General features: G+C 28.9%; 1 protein-coding gene across 1 annotated transcript in view; it reads left to right on the forward strand.

Annotated features, from left to right (window-relative positions):
* Positions 1-15,542, forward strand: part of Plap (phospholipase A2 activator protein) — a 48,983-nt gene that overhangs the window by 17,869 nt on the left and 15,572 nt on the right. Inside the window, exons 2-6 of the mRNA XM_067262292.1 lie at positions 5,614-5,807; positions 8,329-8,550; positions 9,878-10,181; positions 12,606-12,766; positions 13,417-13,562. Of these exons, the coding sequence (XP_067118393.1) occupies positions 5,614-5,807; positions 8,329-8,550; positions 9,878-10,181; positions 12,606-12,766; positions 13,417-13,562 (1,027 nt within the window). The remainder of the gene's footprint in view (positions 1-5,613; positions 5,808-8,328; positions 8,551-9,877; positions 10,182-12,605; positions 12,767-13,416; positions 13,563-15,542) is intronic.

Raw genomic sequence — 15,542 nt, forward strand, 5'->3', positions numbered from 1 at the left:
CATCATTTATCCGAAAACCGGTCAACCGAAAGCTTTGCATTCGGACTGTGTCATGCCGAATCGAACGTTTTTGATACTAGATTAACTTCTAAAGTATAATTTTTTGTTTTTATATTTTTCAATATATTTATTTTGTTTGTACAAAATAAAGAAATAATTTTTAACGATACAATAGTCTCGATTATTATTATAAAAATTTTCGTTAGGCTTAAAATCGACGAAAATTCAACACGGAGCGACACGCGATGGAGAAACATTTCAACATCGGATAGGTTAATATATTTTTTCGTACATAATCGGTTATCCGAACAACCCCAGCCCCCAATTGATTCGGATAAACAATGCTCTACTGCAGGGCTTCTTAAACTGTGGGTCGTGACCCCCAGGGGGGTCGCGAGACTACTGAAAGGGGGTCGCAAAGATCTGATACTTTTCAATCATTATAAATAAAATTTTAAAATTAGTATACACACTACGTACAAATATAAATACAAATAAAAATCATACAAAATACTATTGTAGTTTTATTATAACTATTTTTTGAAAAAAGTGGCAATGCAAAACTGTTATGTAGGGCCTATAAATGAAAATATGGAAGTAGCATTTAAAATAATAAATACAACGCGCTCCTCGATTTTCAACTGAACGTTCGACATTGATGTCTGGCCGCCGGCGTCAGTGTTTGCAAGATAACTTAGTGATTATAAGTACCCAGACGCCGCGTCGCCTTACAGCTTACACATACAATACGGAAGCATAATCAAGCTAGGCTAGGCGAATCGGCATATTATTTTTATAAAAGAATAATAAAAAAAATTAAATGAAAGCTTCTTTTTCGGCGTCTTTGTGATACGGTGCCTTTGTGCGCTGCACACTTTGAACACGCCATGCGTCGGGGTTGATCTGATCGTAATTTGTTGTCATTGCACTGGTAAAGATTCGAGTGTAGTTATTTTTCTGTTTGTACAGGATGGTCTAATGATGTGTTCACTTGTTTATAATCGATCAGCGCCGCCGTAACTTATCCGTTACAATTCCCAGACACGCACCTGTTATCAAAGAGTTGACCGTTACGATTTGACCGTTACGAGATTGACGGTTGCGATTTGCGCTGATCGATTATAAACAAGTGAACACATCATTAGACCCTCCTGTACTTCAGTTTGGACTCAGCTTTGTCTTCGTAGTGACATGTGTGTATTTACTGTGTAATTTTCAGTTGGTGTTTTTAATTATTACGTTAAAGTTCAACTACATTTTGTTTAATTATTTATTATTTAACCATCATGGATAAATGGCTAATTAAAATTCCAACTAATAAGTCTGCCACGCCGTCACAACCAAGTTGCAGTGCTTCAAATCCGACTTCTAGCAAAACAAAAAGAAGAAAATATGACGAATCATATTTGCAGTATGGCTTCACATGCTCTTCTCACAACAATGAAGAACAACCAGTGTGCTTAATTTGCAAAGAAGTTTTGGCTGCAGAAAGCATGAAACCGTCAAAACTGCAACGACATTTGAATACTAAACATGCAACGTTATCAAAAAAGCCAATAGAATATTTTGAGCGTCTTTTGCAAACATCAAATAAAGAAAAGAACACTTTGGAGAATTATGTTACTTTGAATGATAAATATCTATTGGCATCGTATGAAGTTTCGTATTTGATAGCAAAAACGAAAAAGCCTTTTACTATTGGAGAGCAACTTTTACTACCTGCAGCTATAAGAATGTCTGAAATTGTTCATGGAAAACAGTATGCTGCTGAAATTAGTAAAATTCCATTATCAAATGACACTGTGTCCAAAAGAATTTCAGACATTAGCAATGATCAATTTCAACAGCTTCTTATGAGGCTTAAAGACAGCTCAAAGTTTGCAATACAACTGGACGAGTCGACAGACATTTCAAATATGGCACAGTTGTTACTTTTTGTAAGATATATTTATGAGGGAAGCATTCATGAAGATATACTGTTTTGTCGTCCTCTGGAAGGTCATACTCGTGGAAAAGATATATATAAAAAAGTAAATGAGTTTTTTGAAAAAGAAGGATTAAATTGGAAAAATTGTGTTGGTGTGTGCACGGACGGTGCTGCAGCAATGACCGGACAAGATCTTGGTTTTACAGCATTTGTTAAAGCTGGAAATGATCATATTACATTTACACATTGTATGATTCACCGAGAGGCACTTGTTGTTAAAAAAATTGCACCAGAATTAAACACTGTGTTTTTTGATGCAGTCAAAATCATTAACTTTATTAAAAGTCGAGCACTTAATAGTCGATTGTTTAAAAATTTGTGCATTGATATGGATTCGGATTATACAAGTTTATTGCTACATGCTGAAGTTAGGTGGCTATCAAGAGGTCGAAGTTTGAAACGATTATTAACTTTAAAAGATGAAGTTCTTATATTTCTAACAGAGCAAAATTCTAATTTGGCCGATTATTTTCACGATAATTTATGGCTTCTCAAGCTATGCTATTTGGCAGATATTTTTGATAAAATCAATGATATGAATTTATCAATGCAGGGAGTCTGCGTTAATATGTTTATGTTAAAAAATAAACTTGAGGCCTTTGTTAAAAAAATTCTTATATGGAAGAACAGAGTGGAAAGTGGATCGCTCGAAATGTTTCCATTTACTGACGAGTATATAATTAGTAACAATATTTCAAAAAAAGATACTCCTATAACAAAAATTATAGTTAATCATTTGAAGGATATGGAAGTTTACATGCATAGGTATTTTCCCAATGATATCGATACACAACAATGGATTTGCAATCCATTTTCAATTGAAATGGAAGAAATTAATTTTTTAAACTTAAAAGCACAAGAAGAATTTGCCGAATTAACAAGTGATACTACCTTGCGACTCAGATTTTCTCAAGTGCCTGTGCATGAATTTTGGATAGAAATCAAATCAGAATATCCCCTACTATCGGAAATGGCAATGAACAAATTACTGCCATTTTGTACAACATATTTATGTGAATCAGCCTTTTCCACATTAACTTACATAAAATCAAAATACCGTTCAACTTTAATAAACGTTGAAAATTTATTACGATCTGCACTAACTCAAATTGAGCCTAGATTTAATTATTTGTGTAAAAATAAACAATCACATCCGTCACATTAATATTGTTTGATGTTAATAATATGTTTTTATTAAAAAAATTGTTACAAAAGTTTATTTTTTCTATTGAATAAATATATATATAGTTTTATGTCATTCTATTTATTGTGTTTTATTACGACCGATATCCCGTCAACGTTTCCAATTATATATATGTGAAATGAATGGGTACGTATTCTTTAATCCTTATTTTATTTACATTGTAAAATAGTGCGATATTACATCTACATCTACGGTTAATATATATTTCATTATATGGAGGAGGGGGTCGTTTAAAATTTCCTAAGCTTGAAGGGGGTCGCTATATAAAAAAGTTTAAGAAGCCCTGCTCTACTGTATTAATAAATTAATATATTTTACTTATTACATTAACAAATACATAATCATTTATTGTTTTAATTGTCAGTTGTAATTTCTATACATATTTTTAAGTAATTTCAATCAAGTTATTCATGTAAAGCAAAAAATAACTTAATATAATTATTTTATTTTTATTAATTGATTTAAGCACCAAGTCTAATTTATTACTTTATTGAATATTTGGAAATAATTTTCTGATGAATTATTTTGAAATAACCAATTTTTAATTATTTTCATAATAAGTTTTCAAGAAGTGACAAAGTTAAAATTACAAAAGAATGAATCTCGCTAGGCAAGAACAGATTTTCTACACAGTAGTTAATACTGTATACAAAATCTGGATGAAAAAGTATTTTTTTACACAGTAGCAAGTTACATTCCTAATGCCCTTTACATAAGTACTTTTTACGTTAAAAAAAACAATAAAACCTTTTAATAATAAACAAGTTTTTTAAAGCTTTTAAACATTCACTAAATTGTTAGTTTCATATTTCCTTTGCTATATAATTTTTGGGGTTCCTTGAAACAATGAGGCCCTAGGCACATGCCTAGTGCACCTAATGGGTAATCCGCCACTGCAGTTACATGTAAAAACGAAACTTCCATTCTTTAATAACATTCTGAATGTTACAGGAATGTATTTACACTTATCCTGTCTTATAATATTTATTTTTAACTTATCGTATAATTTTACTAATTTATGATGGATTTAAAAATTTCGATATTATATTTGTAGTAATGATTGATAAATGAACAATTGTGATTATTATTCGTTTATTATTATTTTTATTAATACACATTTATTGGGTTTTAGTGAAAGCATAATCTTCCTAACAAACTATCACTGATGAATATTCTATGATGGGTGAGCAACTTTAAGGATACATGCCAAAATTGCAAAATTTTCTTGTGTTAACTGAAATTTTTGTGAACACTACTGGAGATATGACACTCTTTAATGGTATCAATCCTCCCTAATAAACAAACCTCCCTATAAAATTTCAGAAATTTTTGACAAAAAGCACAGTAGTTATTAAGCTTCAAAGAGGTTGAACAAAATCATACCCACATGTGCACACACTAATATCCATATATATACAGGAAAAAACTCCCAAATTTTTTTTTGCATTTCTCGACATTTTAAGATTCCCAGAGTCCAAAACTGTAAAATTCTGGGGGGGGGTCATTTTTGACTGATTGCCATACTTTCTCTCTGTTATATATAACAGAACCAGGAAAGTAAAAATAGGAGCATCTGATCATATCAATTGATGTGTAGATTGATATATAGAAATGACTAAAGGTGCAGTGTATATGTACATGTGATATGGTATATACATTGTAACTATGTATGTGTGTACCTTTTGATAGTTTCAGAAAAAATTATGATTGCAGATGCTTGTAATGTGCAAAGAATGTTTTGTGTTTTGAAAAGATATTCTTGGTGATTTTTTTTGGACAAAGGAAAAACTGTACTCAATAAATTACAAGTTAGAAAATTGCAATTTAGCTATTGCTTTCAGAATCCATACCTGTTCACGAGGATTTCAAATTTTATTAGTGATCCTCAACTTATCTACATGTGTGGTATAGAAATGTATTCAAATATTATTCTATATATTTGAATATATTTTTTTAAAGATTTTCAACATCTTAATTTGAATAAATGTCGTATTGGACATTGTGACATTGATTATTTTGTCTATTGATATTTTCATCCAAATTAATTTTTTATTATTTTTATTTATCTCTGATGCCAAGAAAAATGCTCAGTCCAGAATGTAATGCAGTAGTTAGAATATAGATTTTCTTCTCGATCAAAATAATAAAACACATTTGTCAAATTCAAGCAGATTGTATTTGACATGAATCATGATATTGATTGATAATCTTTATAAGGAGACTGATGATGATGATCTTTGTTTAAAAATTGTGTTGTTTTATAGATAATTTCAGTTGTAATTTTTAAAAAAAATTTCGAATAAAGCTTCAACTGTAAATTCAAACTTTCATTAATCTAAATGATTTTGGATTTATTGATAGTACACTGTACTTTGAAATAACTTATGATTGTAAAATAATTATTGGATTAATTTTTTTACAGTAATGAAGTCAATTATTCAGAAGCTCATTGTATGATTGGAATGACAAAATATGTCTCAAGTGTATGTGCACTACCTCCAAGTGATCAATATCCTTTTGGACTTATTCTGGCTGGTTGCAATGATTGTGCTATTTATGGATTTAGTATAGATTCACCGCAGCCAGTGTACAAATTATTGGGCCATGCTGGAACAGGTATACATGTTATTTAATTAAAGTGTTTATGAAATTTTAATTATAAAATTTTTAAAATGCATATTATATATAGCTATCATTGTATTTCTGTAATTATATTTCAGTATATACATTTATATTTTTTAAAATTAAATATTTGCAGACTGTTATACAGGTATACCTTGCCTTACGTCGGAAATTGGTTCCAGGAGAGGCGACGTAAGTCGAAACTATGGTGGAAAACGCCAATAATGAGCACTTAAAGACCGCGAGACGACAACACAGAAACACAGATGTTTTCGTGTTTCGTTCTCTAGGATTTACGATGATTATATTAACATTTACTGTAAATGTACATATTTTAATATGATTTTATGTGCTTTTAATGCTTTTCTAGTGATATTACGACTTTAATATTTGTGGCGGACGGATGTAAAGTCGAATAAAATGACTTAAACTTGATGTTTATTTTTCCATATACTTTTTTGACAAACGATATATAATCGAGAACGACGTAACTCGAGGTATACCTGTATTTAACTATAAAATTTGAAATTTCGATTATATCAAAATTTAACAGGTATATTGTTAATATTTAAATAAAATGTAAATACAGTAAAATCTGTCTAAAACAGAACCTGAATAAAATGGAAACCTGCCTAGACGGAAGTCTCGATCAGAGTGATTCTCTACATTAAATTTTAATATAAACTGGAAACATGTTTAATATGGAAGCATAAAAGGTTTTTGGTTATGAAGAATATAACTTAATCTGACTAAAGTATTTTTTTTATTATTATTGATACATATGAAAAGCCATGTAAGGACTACAGTTTTCCATCTCCCAGATAATAAGCAATCCCGAAACGAAAAAAAACACTACAAGTAAAACAACATATAGCATAAAAACACGAATAAAAAAAAAAGCTAAGCATGATATAAACTTTGTTTACAAATATTTTTAATCTGAAAGAAAGTACTGTACACGTAAAAAATAATAAAAATTAAAAATAAGAACACTGTGAGATCGCTAATCTATAAAATGGTGTGTAAATATATGAAGAATATTATAAATTTCTTTCGGGTATTAAGCCAACTGTACTGTATAAAACTATTAAAATATTTGAAGTATACAAACTGGTCAAAATATTTAATTCTTTCTTTAAAAGCAGGAAGGCCCAGTCTAGACCTGGTAACATTTGGAGATTGAGTGTAGGGGAGGTTACAAAATCTATTTAAAAGCAGATATATTTTATCAAATTCTTTGGAAATTATGTTTAAAGAGGTGGGGACCATCACGGCCCAAATCAACAAACCATAGTTGACGACAGATTTGGAAGTTTGTAAATAAAATAGAGCGAATAACATTTTTTTAAAGAAATGGGTTTACAGAGATTCCAAAGTATACCTTGATGTATGGCAATAGATTTTATTTTATCGTCATTGTGACTTTTAAATGTGAGTCTGTTATCTCAAATTATGCCAAAGTAGAAAATTACAATTCCACTTGTGGACAAAAATAAGTAAGATTGCCCATCATCATAGAGCATGACAAACTGTGTTCTAGGAACAAATTTGGTCCTTTTCAGTGAAATGAAGATTGTGACAAGGGAACATACAGATACAGGATCTCTGTTAATTAATCTTTGATGGAATTAACCAGAGGCAGAATTGAGTACTTTTAAGAATTGAATGAATTTCTGGAAAAAGAGTTTTTGAGACGACAGTGAATGTAATTTCTTGCAAACAATGAGAATAAGGTAACCCAGTACTGCCAGTTTGCCTTTTTTTTGGCTACAGTGCAGTTAGTAATTAACAAGTATGGAATGTTTCAGAACAAGTCAATTAACATTGTTAGTAATTACAGAAATTGAAGTGAATAATTATTAAGAATATTAAAATTCTTCAAAGTCTTTGCATTACAGTAATACAAAGTTATAAAATTAGAATTTCTATTGAGCAAGACACTAATTCTTGTGATTTGAATTGGCTTGTTTGTCATACAAGCTCTTAAGGATTACATCTAAAGACTTTGTTCTCAATTCTCGCATTTCAGTACTCTCATTTTTAGTTGGAATCACTCTGGATTAAACTTAGTAAAACAAGGTCCAACCCAATAATTACTTCAAATATCAAATGAACATGGCTGTTCATTTGATATTTGAAGTAATTGTTGGGTTGAATTGGCCCAGAATGGGATTTGAACTGCATGGTAAGAGGGAGTTGCGGATTCAAATCCTGTTCTGGACAGATTCTCTTCTTCCAGACTATTCAAAAATTATAATTAGGTGTCATCTCTTATCAAAATTAATAATGTCTTCTAATACCAAATTACTTAATATCTAATTAATAGTAGCAAAAAATAACCTGTTTAATTATGGCAGTCATTTGGTTTATTAAGAATTTTTTAAATTAATATAAACTTTACTTTTTAGAATTAATTTTAATTCAAATGTTTTTCAATATGAATGTAATATAAGTGTAAAACTCAAATATTAAATAATAAACGTTTAAAATGTTAAATATTGTATTTTTATTTTAGTGTGTTCATTATCAGCTGGAAATTATGGAACTGTTTTGAGTGGTTCTTGGGATAAGACAGCTAAAATTTGGTTAGGGCAACAATGTACAGTAACATTAGAGGGTCATCAAGCTGCAGTATGGGCAGTTCAGATATTACCTGAACAAGGACTTATGTTAACAGCTTCAGCAGATAAAACAATTAGAATGTGGCGTTCAGGAAAATGTGAAAAGATTTTTACAGGTGAGAAATATTTTCTGTTCAAATTTATGATATAATTATATTATGATGATGATTCAGATGTTTATAATGTTTATATCCCTTTATGTAATTCAGAATGCAAACAAATTATTTCACAGTAAAAAATATCTTATTTATATTTATGTAAAAATAAGTTCTTGAGATTATTGAGCAAATAAATTTTAAATAAAAAAGACTGTCATTTTTTAAAACTTAATCCATTATTATGATGAATAGGGTGTTTCCCACGCCAAATATTGTATTCTAAATTGAAGAAAAACACCGAAATCGGCATTATACGTAGTATGTCCTTTTCCCGCAAGCACTTTTGACACACTTATGGACGTCGTCATTAGGCGAAAATGAAACTTAGTGAAAAAATTGAACGGAAAATAATCCGACCTTGAAATAATCTCAAAAATAATCGAAAGTGCTTGCGGAAAAAGGACATGCTAAGTATAACGCCGATCTCAGTGTTTTTCTTCAATTTAATCCATTATTATTATATGTACTATCAGACAAAACTTTTTAGACATTGATTTAATATCAAAATCTGCTCAGAATTTGTAATAAAATTTTTCTGGAAATTATTTTTACATATTTTGACTTGAATGTAATGTTTTTGAAAAATGAATATAAGCATAATAAAATTCAAGTGAAAATCAGTTAAATTTTAGATTCTTTTTTGTAAATGATTTTCAATAATTTTTTAGTATTGTTTGTAGTAGTTGTGGCTGAGCATTAGGACTATGTATGTATTGACTAATGCTGGCTGCTTATTGCATAATTTTCATGAATGTTTTTGTAAGAATTCAATGTTTCAAAGAAACTTGATATTACATTTATCTTAACCATAATTTTAACTAAACTTTAATTTTGTAATACAAAGTTATTGTATTTAATTAACAAATTCTTTTGACAATAACACTGTTTTATAGTTTTGCACAGTAAAGATCTGCATTAATTCATTTATAAAGTCACAGCAGTAAGTAATGGATTATGCCAGCAGCAGACATAGACCAACAGCAGATAGTCGCCATAATCTTCATTAGTGTGAACTTAAATTTGTCACATGTTTGTGTTCTAGCTGGGCATCAGATTGGTGCCCAATCACCTGATAATTATAAAAACTATATATTATTTATTTATTTTTGCACATACAGTAATAAAAATAATTAAATATTCTGAAAATGTCACATGTTTTGAATAAAGCAGTTTTCTTTCATTCTTTAAGAGTATTTTTATATATATTTTAATTATGTGTTATTTTTACAGGTTTAATGGAGTAATGTATTTCGTTTATAAATAATTTTTAAAACTTTTGTTTTAGGTCATACAGACTGTGTACGTGGATTAGCTGTATTGTCAACAAGGGAATTTTTATCTTGTTCTAGTGATGCAACTGTTCGTCATTGGCATATAACAGGAGAATGTTTAAATATATATTATGGTCATACCAATTATATTTATAGTATATGTGTCATGCCTGGAAATGAAGGTTTTGTCACTTGTGGTGAGGATAGAACAGTTAGATTATGGAGAGATGGTGAATGTTATCAAGTTATGAGACTTCCAGCCAATTCTGTTTGGGCTGTTGCATGCCTTCAAAATGGTGACATTGTAGCTGGTGCAAGGTGAGGGAAGATTTTAATGCTAGCTTTACATTTTATTCTTTTTTCTTATAATAGCATTTATCATTACTTATTAAGAAATGCTAATTCTATGTTGATTTGTCTTCTTATTGGACAAATTCTAATTAAATATTATATTTAAAAAATGCATACTAGACAAACAAAGAAACAAATTCATGTTTGTTTCATATTAGTATTTAAATATATTTTTAAAATTTTTGTGTCAATGCATTAAGCACCCCCTATACTTCTGCACCACTTTACTGAAGGGTCGACATCACTTTGGCAATGACTACATCAGGATAGAAGACACCACACAGCAACTAGGGCTGTTTTTTGTTTAATGTCTATGATGTTGCTAGGTCTGAGAGATGGCATGTTACATGGAGGAGGTAGGAGAGACAACATGCCGCGTGGAGGAGGTCTGAGAGATGGCGAGTCAGAAGCAAATTGTTCAGATGCCAGTTTAACAACTAATAACCAGTTATTTTGAAAAGAAAAAAGTACGATGTACATAACATGTCGAAATAACTCACCTATATTCCATAGGTGGTCGTTTAGAGTTTATATGATATTGCATGTAGACATAAATACCTGAAGTTTAGTTGATCTGCTAGTAGACGCGGTAACCTCCCTGCCCTGGGAGTAGAGGTGAAATTAGAATTGTCCCAAGTTTCAGCGACAAAATTAGTCCTACTAGGAGGCAGTTAAGTATTCCATTTTGGCGACAACATTAATTCTTTTAGGAAGCACAGTGCGACTGTGATAGGTTAAGGAGCTGGGGAGGACTTTTATTAGAACCTGGGTGACAACTGTAACCATCGGAGGAAGAGATGGTGACTCCTAAATGGGCCATTAATTTGTGCGGTATGCTTCTTGTCTAGTCTTGTGTTCAATTATACAAGCTCTAAGGTGGCTTGTCCGAGCTCTAAAGGTTGTCCTCCTGTTTATTGATGGTATAATAAGTCTAGCAAAAAAGAAAAGCCACCTTAGCGCTCGTATAATTGGGCCATTTAATTGTTATATTAAAGTCGGCAGCATATGGCCGAGAGGCCAAAAGGTCATGGGAAAGCGTTGCTTTCAGCATTTAGAACATGTAAAATGAGATGTTCTCAAGTAAAAGTTGACAATTATCAAACGACAATTATACGATAAATTTGTATTATTTTTGGCTGAAGTCCACGTTCCTATATTATTTTCATCATTATGTCAATTGTTAATATAATGATAATGATATTGACATAATGATAAAAATTTTCTTGCATTTAAATACTCTCATCTTTAGTTGGGATTATTTTGGATTAAGTCTTATAGAATTTATAGAACTTTTTAATATGTAGAGGTGATTTTACTATAAAACGAATATAACTGACATTTATTTGGTGTGATTTGAAGATGATAAAACTACCTAAACGTATTCAAAACAAGGTAATTTGAGACCATGCAATTTCAGTTTATTATATATTACTAGTTTATGTAAAATTATGATATTAGACATTTTCAATGTTGTCTTTGTTTAAATTATTTGTCACCAGTTACTAGATCAGACTGATTCAATTGACCAACTATTTGATTGGTTTGCCAAAAGTTGGGAATTCAAATCAGTTACCAAGTATTTTATATAATCCAATATCTTTGTTTTTTAATCTATATTTAATTTTTAAATTTTATTTGAAACACTAAACATCTTAAAAAAATGAAAATAAATTCTCTCTTTAAAGAAGAAATTTATAAAATAATCATAAATTATTATTTTTAATTTTTTATTGATCTTTTTATTTGTTTGAAACTGATTTAATTCCATTCTTCATAGATATAATAGTCAAAACATGATGATTTTAAAAAGTTAGTGATTTATTACATCATCTTGGTGCAAATTTTTTAATTTGTCTTTTTGAAAATATGAGATATGACCCCTTGAAAAATATATAATATGCTCACGAATAAAAACTTTTGACTACTTTAATGAATTGTGTTATAATAAAGCCATGCATTGTTTCACAAATCTTTGTCACACAATTTGTAAATAACAATTCAGTTTTGATTTAAAACACAAAATTGCCACAATTTGGTGAATTTCTCCAGAGAATATCTACAGGTTTAGTTGAGACATTACTATATTTTTTTGTGGCTATTGCTATAATAATAATTTTTTCTGCCACAAATATTTCTGAGACTGCTTTAATTTTTCCTCTAAACCCTCTTTGTGTAATTGGACATATTCTGCACCCTGATTTAGAAAGCACATAAATACTTTATTCGAACCGAAATATTACATAATAAAAGTTAAAAAATATCAGTAATTGATTATTATCAACTGATTATCAGCCAACTAATTTATTAGCTGTAATAAAGTAGTAAAACTATTATTGGTTTATCTGTAGAGTATAATTAATTTTTAAAATTTTTAAATTGTGATTTTTGTAGTGATGGAACAGCAAGAATATTTACACACCATAGTGAACTCCAAGCTAGTCCTGAAGAACAGTTACGATTAGAAGATGAAGTTTCTAAAAGTATACTACCAGCTCAGGAACTAGATTTAAAATTAGACTCAATACTAGAGAAAGATGTTTTGAATGAACCAGGTATTTTAAATTATTAGTTTTCATGAAACACAAAATACTTTTCAGTACTTTTGTTTGATATTTCAATAATAAATTTTTAAATAACCAAGTCATGTTAAACATAATCTGTTTTTTTTTTTTTTTAATTACTTATCTAATGAAACTTTAAATTCCAATTAAATTTACTTTCAGCATTGAATTATGGGCATGTTTGTAACTAGTTTAATTTTTTAATATATCATAATTTAGTATATATGTATACTTTGTGTACTCTATAACGGATGGATTCTATGGTATTATAATCATTTTGGGACTCTCTTATAGTGATGATAACTATTGATAACATTAGGCAGGGTAAATAAATAAACTAAACATTAACAAATTTTGCTTTTATTGACTTTGATATTAAAAATAATTGAAAGAAAATAATGTATAACTTGAAAATTTAATTATAATTAATAATTCATTCAGTGTTGGTTGATTTTTTTTGTTTTATTTTTTATTTTTTGAAATATTGTTTGTATAATAACTAGCATATAATTGAAATTATTAAATTTACCTGTAAAGAATGATAGATTTTGTGATGTTTATTAAAGTTAAAGTAAATGAAATAACTACTAAATACAATATTTTAATAAACAGTAATTCCGTGAACATTTTAATAATTTTAGGAAAGAAAAATGGTCAGGTAGTAATAGTGCGTGAGGGATCAGAAATAACAGCTCATCAATGGAATGCTCCAGAAGGAAAATGGGTTAAAGTAGGAGATGTTGTTGGTGCAAGTGGAAGTGCTAATAAAATTGTATATGAAGGAGAGGTAATTGTTATCAACTAATAAGAAATTTTAAATTTGTTTTTTGAAGTATTTTCTAAAATTTTTTATTTTTTTGTTTACTTTATATTATTTATTATTATTATTATTAACAATTATTTTGTTTATAATTTATATATATATATTTTATTTATTTATTTATTTATTTTTGTTTACTTAATAATACTGCAACATATTTTTACAGAAGTATATAATATTGGTTATAAACAATAATTATAAGTTTATTTTAAGGAGAAAATTATCAGAGCTATCGTAATTATTTTGATATTTTAGCTCTGTTACATATACACTTGAACCTGTCTATCTTGAATCTCATGGGAATGATAAAGAATAATTGGAGATACAGGTTTTTAAAATATAGCGGTTCTTTCACATTAAATAGTAATATGTTTGATTGGAGGTCTGGTATTTTATTAATACAATAGCAAGTACAGTACATACCTTTGTTAGGTATAAATGAACCTTTTTTGTCATACCTTAACATAAATAGTTTGTCAATAGTTTCTTATGTCTAACTTTCTTCAACCAAGAAGATGCAAGCCAAACTCTTAGCCAGTCAGAAAAAATAGCATTAATTGCAACTATGTAATGTATTGCAAGAGATATTTCTCAACTACAGTTTATGCTATATTTATATCCTCCAAAATGGGACAAATTATTTGGAATTATTTAAAAATTACCTTAATACAGTCTAAAATGTGGGCTTGACTTTAATGTCCATAATATTAAATTACATGGATTTAGGAGTTGCTTATTCAGTTTTTATTTGCTATCAGAGAACTCTAAGCTTACTTGATACATTCACTAGTGAAAACAAAAGTGGAATATAAAAATCAATTTATTTTCACATGACAAATTTAATTCTTACTTTTGTTTCACAAAATGAGAACAGTGAAATATATGAATAACAGCAAATAGTGTTAAAACAAGATGGCCACTAATAACAATACATTTTTTAATATTTACTTTACCCATTTATTTTATTAAAGTGAAAATGTCAAAACAATTGTAAGAATACATTTAGAAAGTATATTTTTCATAGCTGCTGTGTTTAAATCTTTCTTATCTCTATAAATTTGCTGTATCAATTAGTGGAAAAAACTTTTCTGTTAGTAAAAACCATAACATGTTAAAATGCAACTGTGATTCACAAAACAAAAAAACATTAGCCAGAAATAGTGTTACTACTGATGTGATATTTGCTCAAAGTTCTGCCAGTGATTCACTCTTTATATGCCAGTAAAATTGTTCTCTATTTAATATTTTTGAGTTTATATATATAATAATAAACGTTGAAATAATCACTATTTTTGATAAAACAGAAATGAAATAAAAATTTTGTCTTTATAGCCAACTAGTTCAAACAAAAGACATGCTTCCTTATGTGGTAAAGACCTGACAGACTGTAATGATCACACACCCAATAAATAAAATGCTGAAATTCTGATTTGTTCATCCAATTATTTAGAAAACATCATGGGAAGATTTATTTTACACTGTCTTCTAACATGAAATTTATTTAATAATAATATGAATGTTACCATAATTAATGTAAGAAGCTTCTCTCAACTGTAGAGCTTAAAAAATAAAGCAGATAAACTGAAATTCAATGATGTCATCTTTAGTTATGATTTTGTTAGCAAAACTACAGAAAGTAATGCTATTGTGTGTAAGCAAAATGAAACATTGCACAGTCAAGCTACAGCTATCATTTTAAATCTAGGTAGTTATTTTTAGTCGTCAGAATTCACTTTATAGTGATATAAAGAACAATGAGTTGATAGCTTATTGGGATGACAATTATCACTCCATATGTCTTAACTGTCAGTTTTTTGAAAGGAAGTGAATTTGTAGATAAGAGATAATTACTGGAGATTCATCTGCTTTCAAGAAATAAATTCAAATAGAAGTGTGTAATAATATCAGTTAATGCATGTCAAAAAAATTGAAGAGATAAACTAAAAG

The sequence above is a fragment of the Centruroides vittatus genome, unplaced genomic scaffold, assembly GCF_030686945.1.
Source record: "Centruroides vittatus isolate TY-2023 unplaced genomic scaffold, ASM3068694v2 contig_1427, whole genome shotgun sequence".
NCBI lineage: Eukaryota > Metazoa > Arthropoda > Arachnida > Scorpiones > Buthidae > Centruroides > Centruroides vittatus.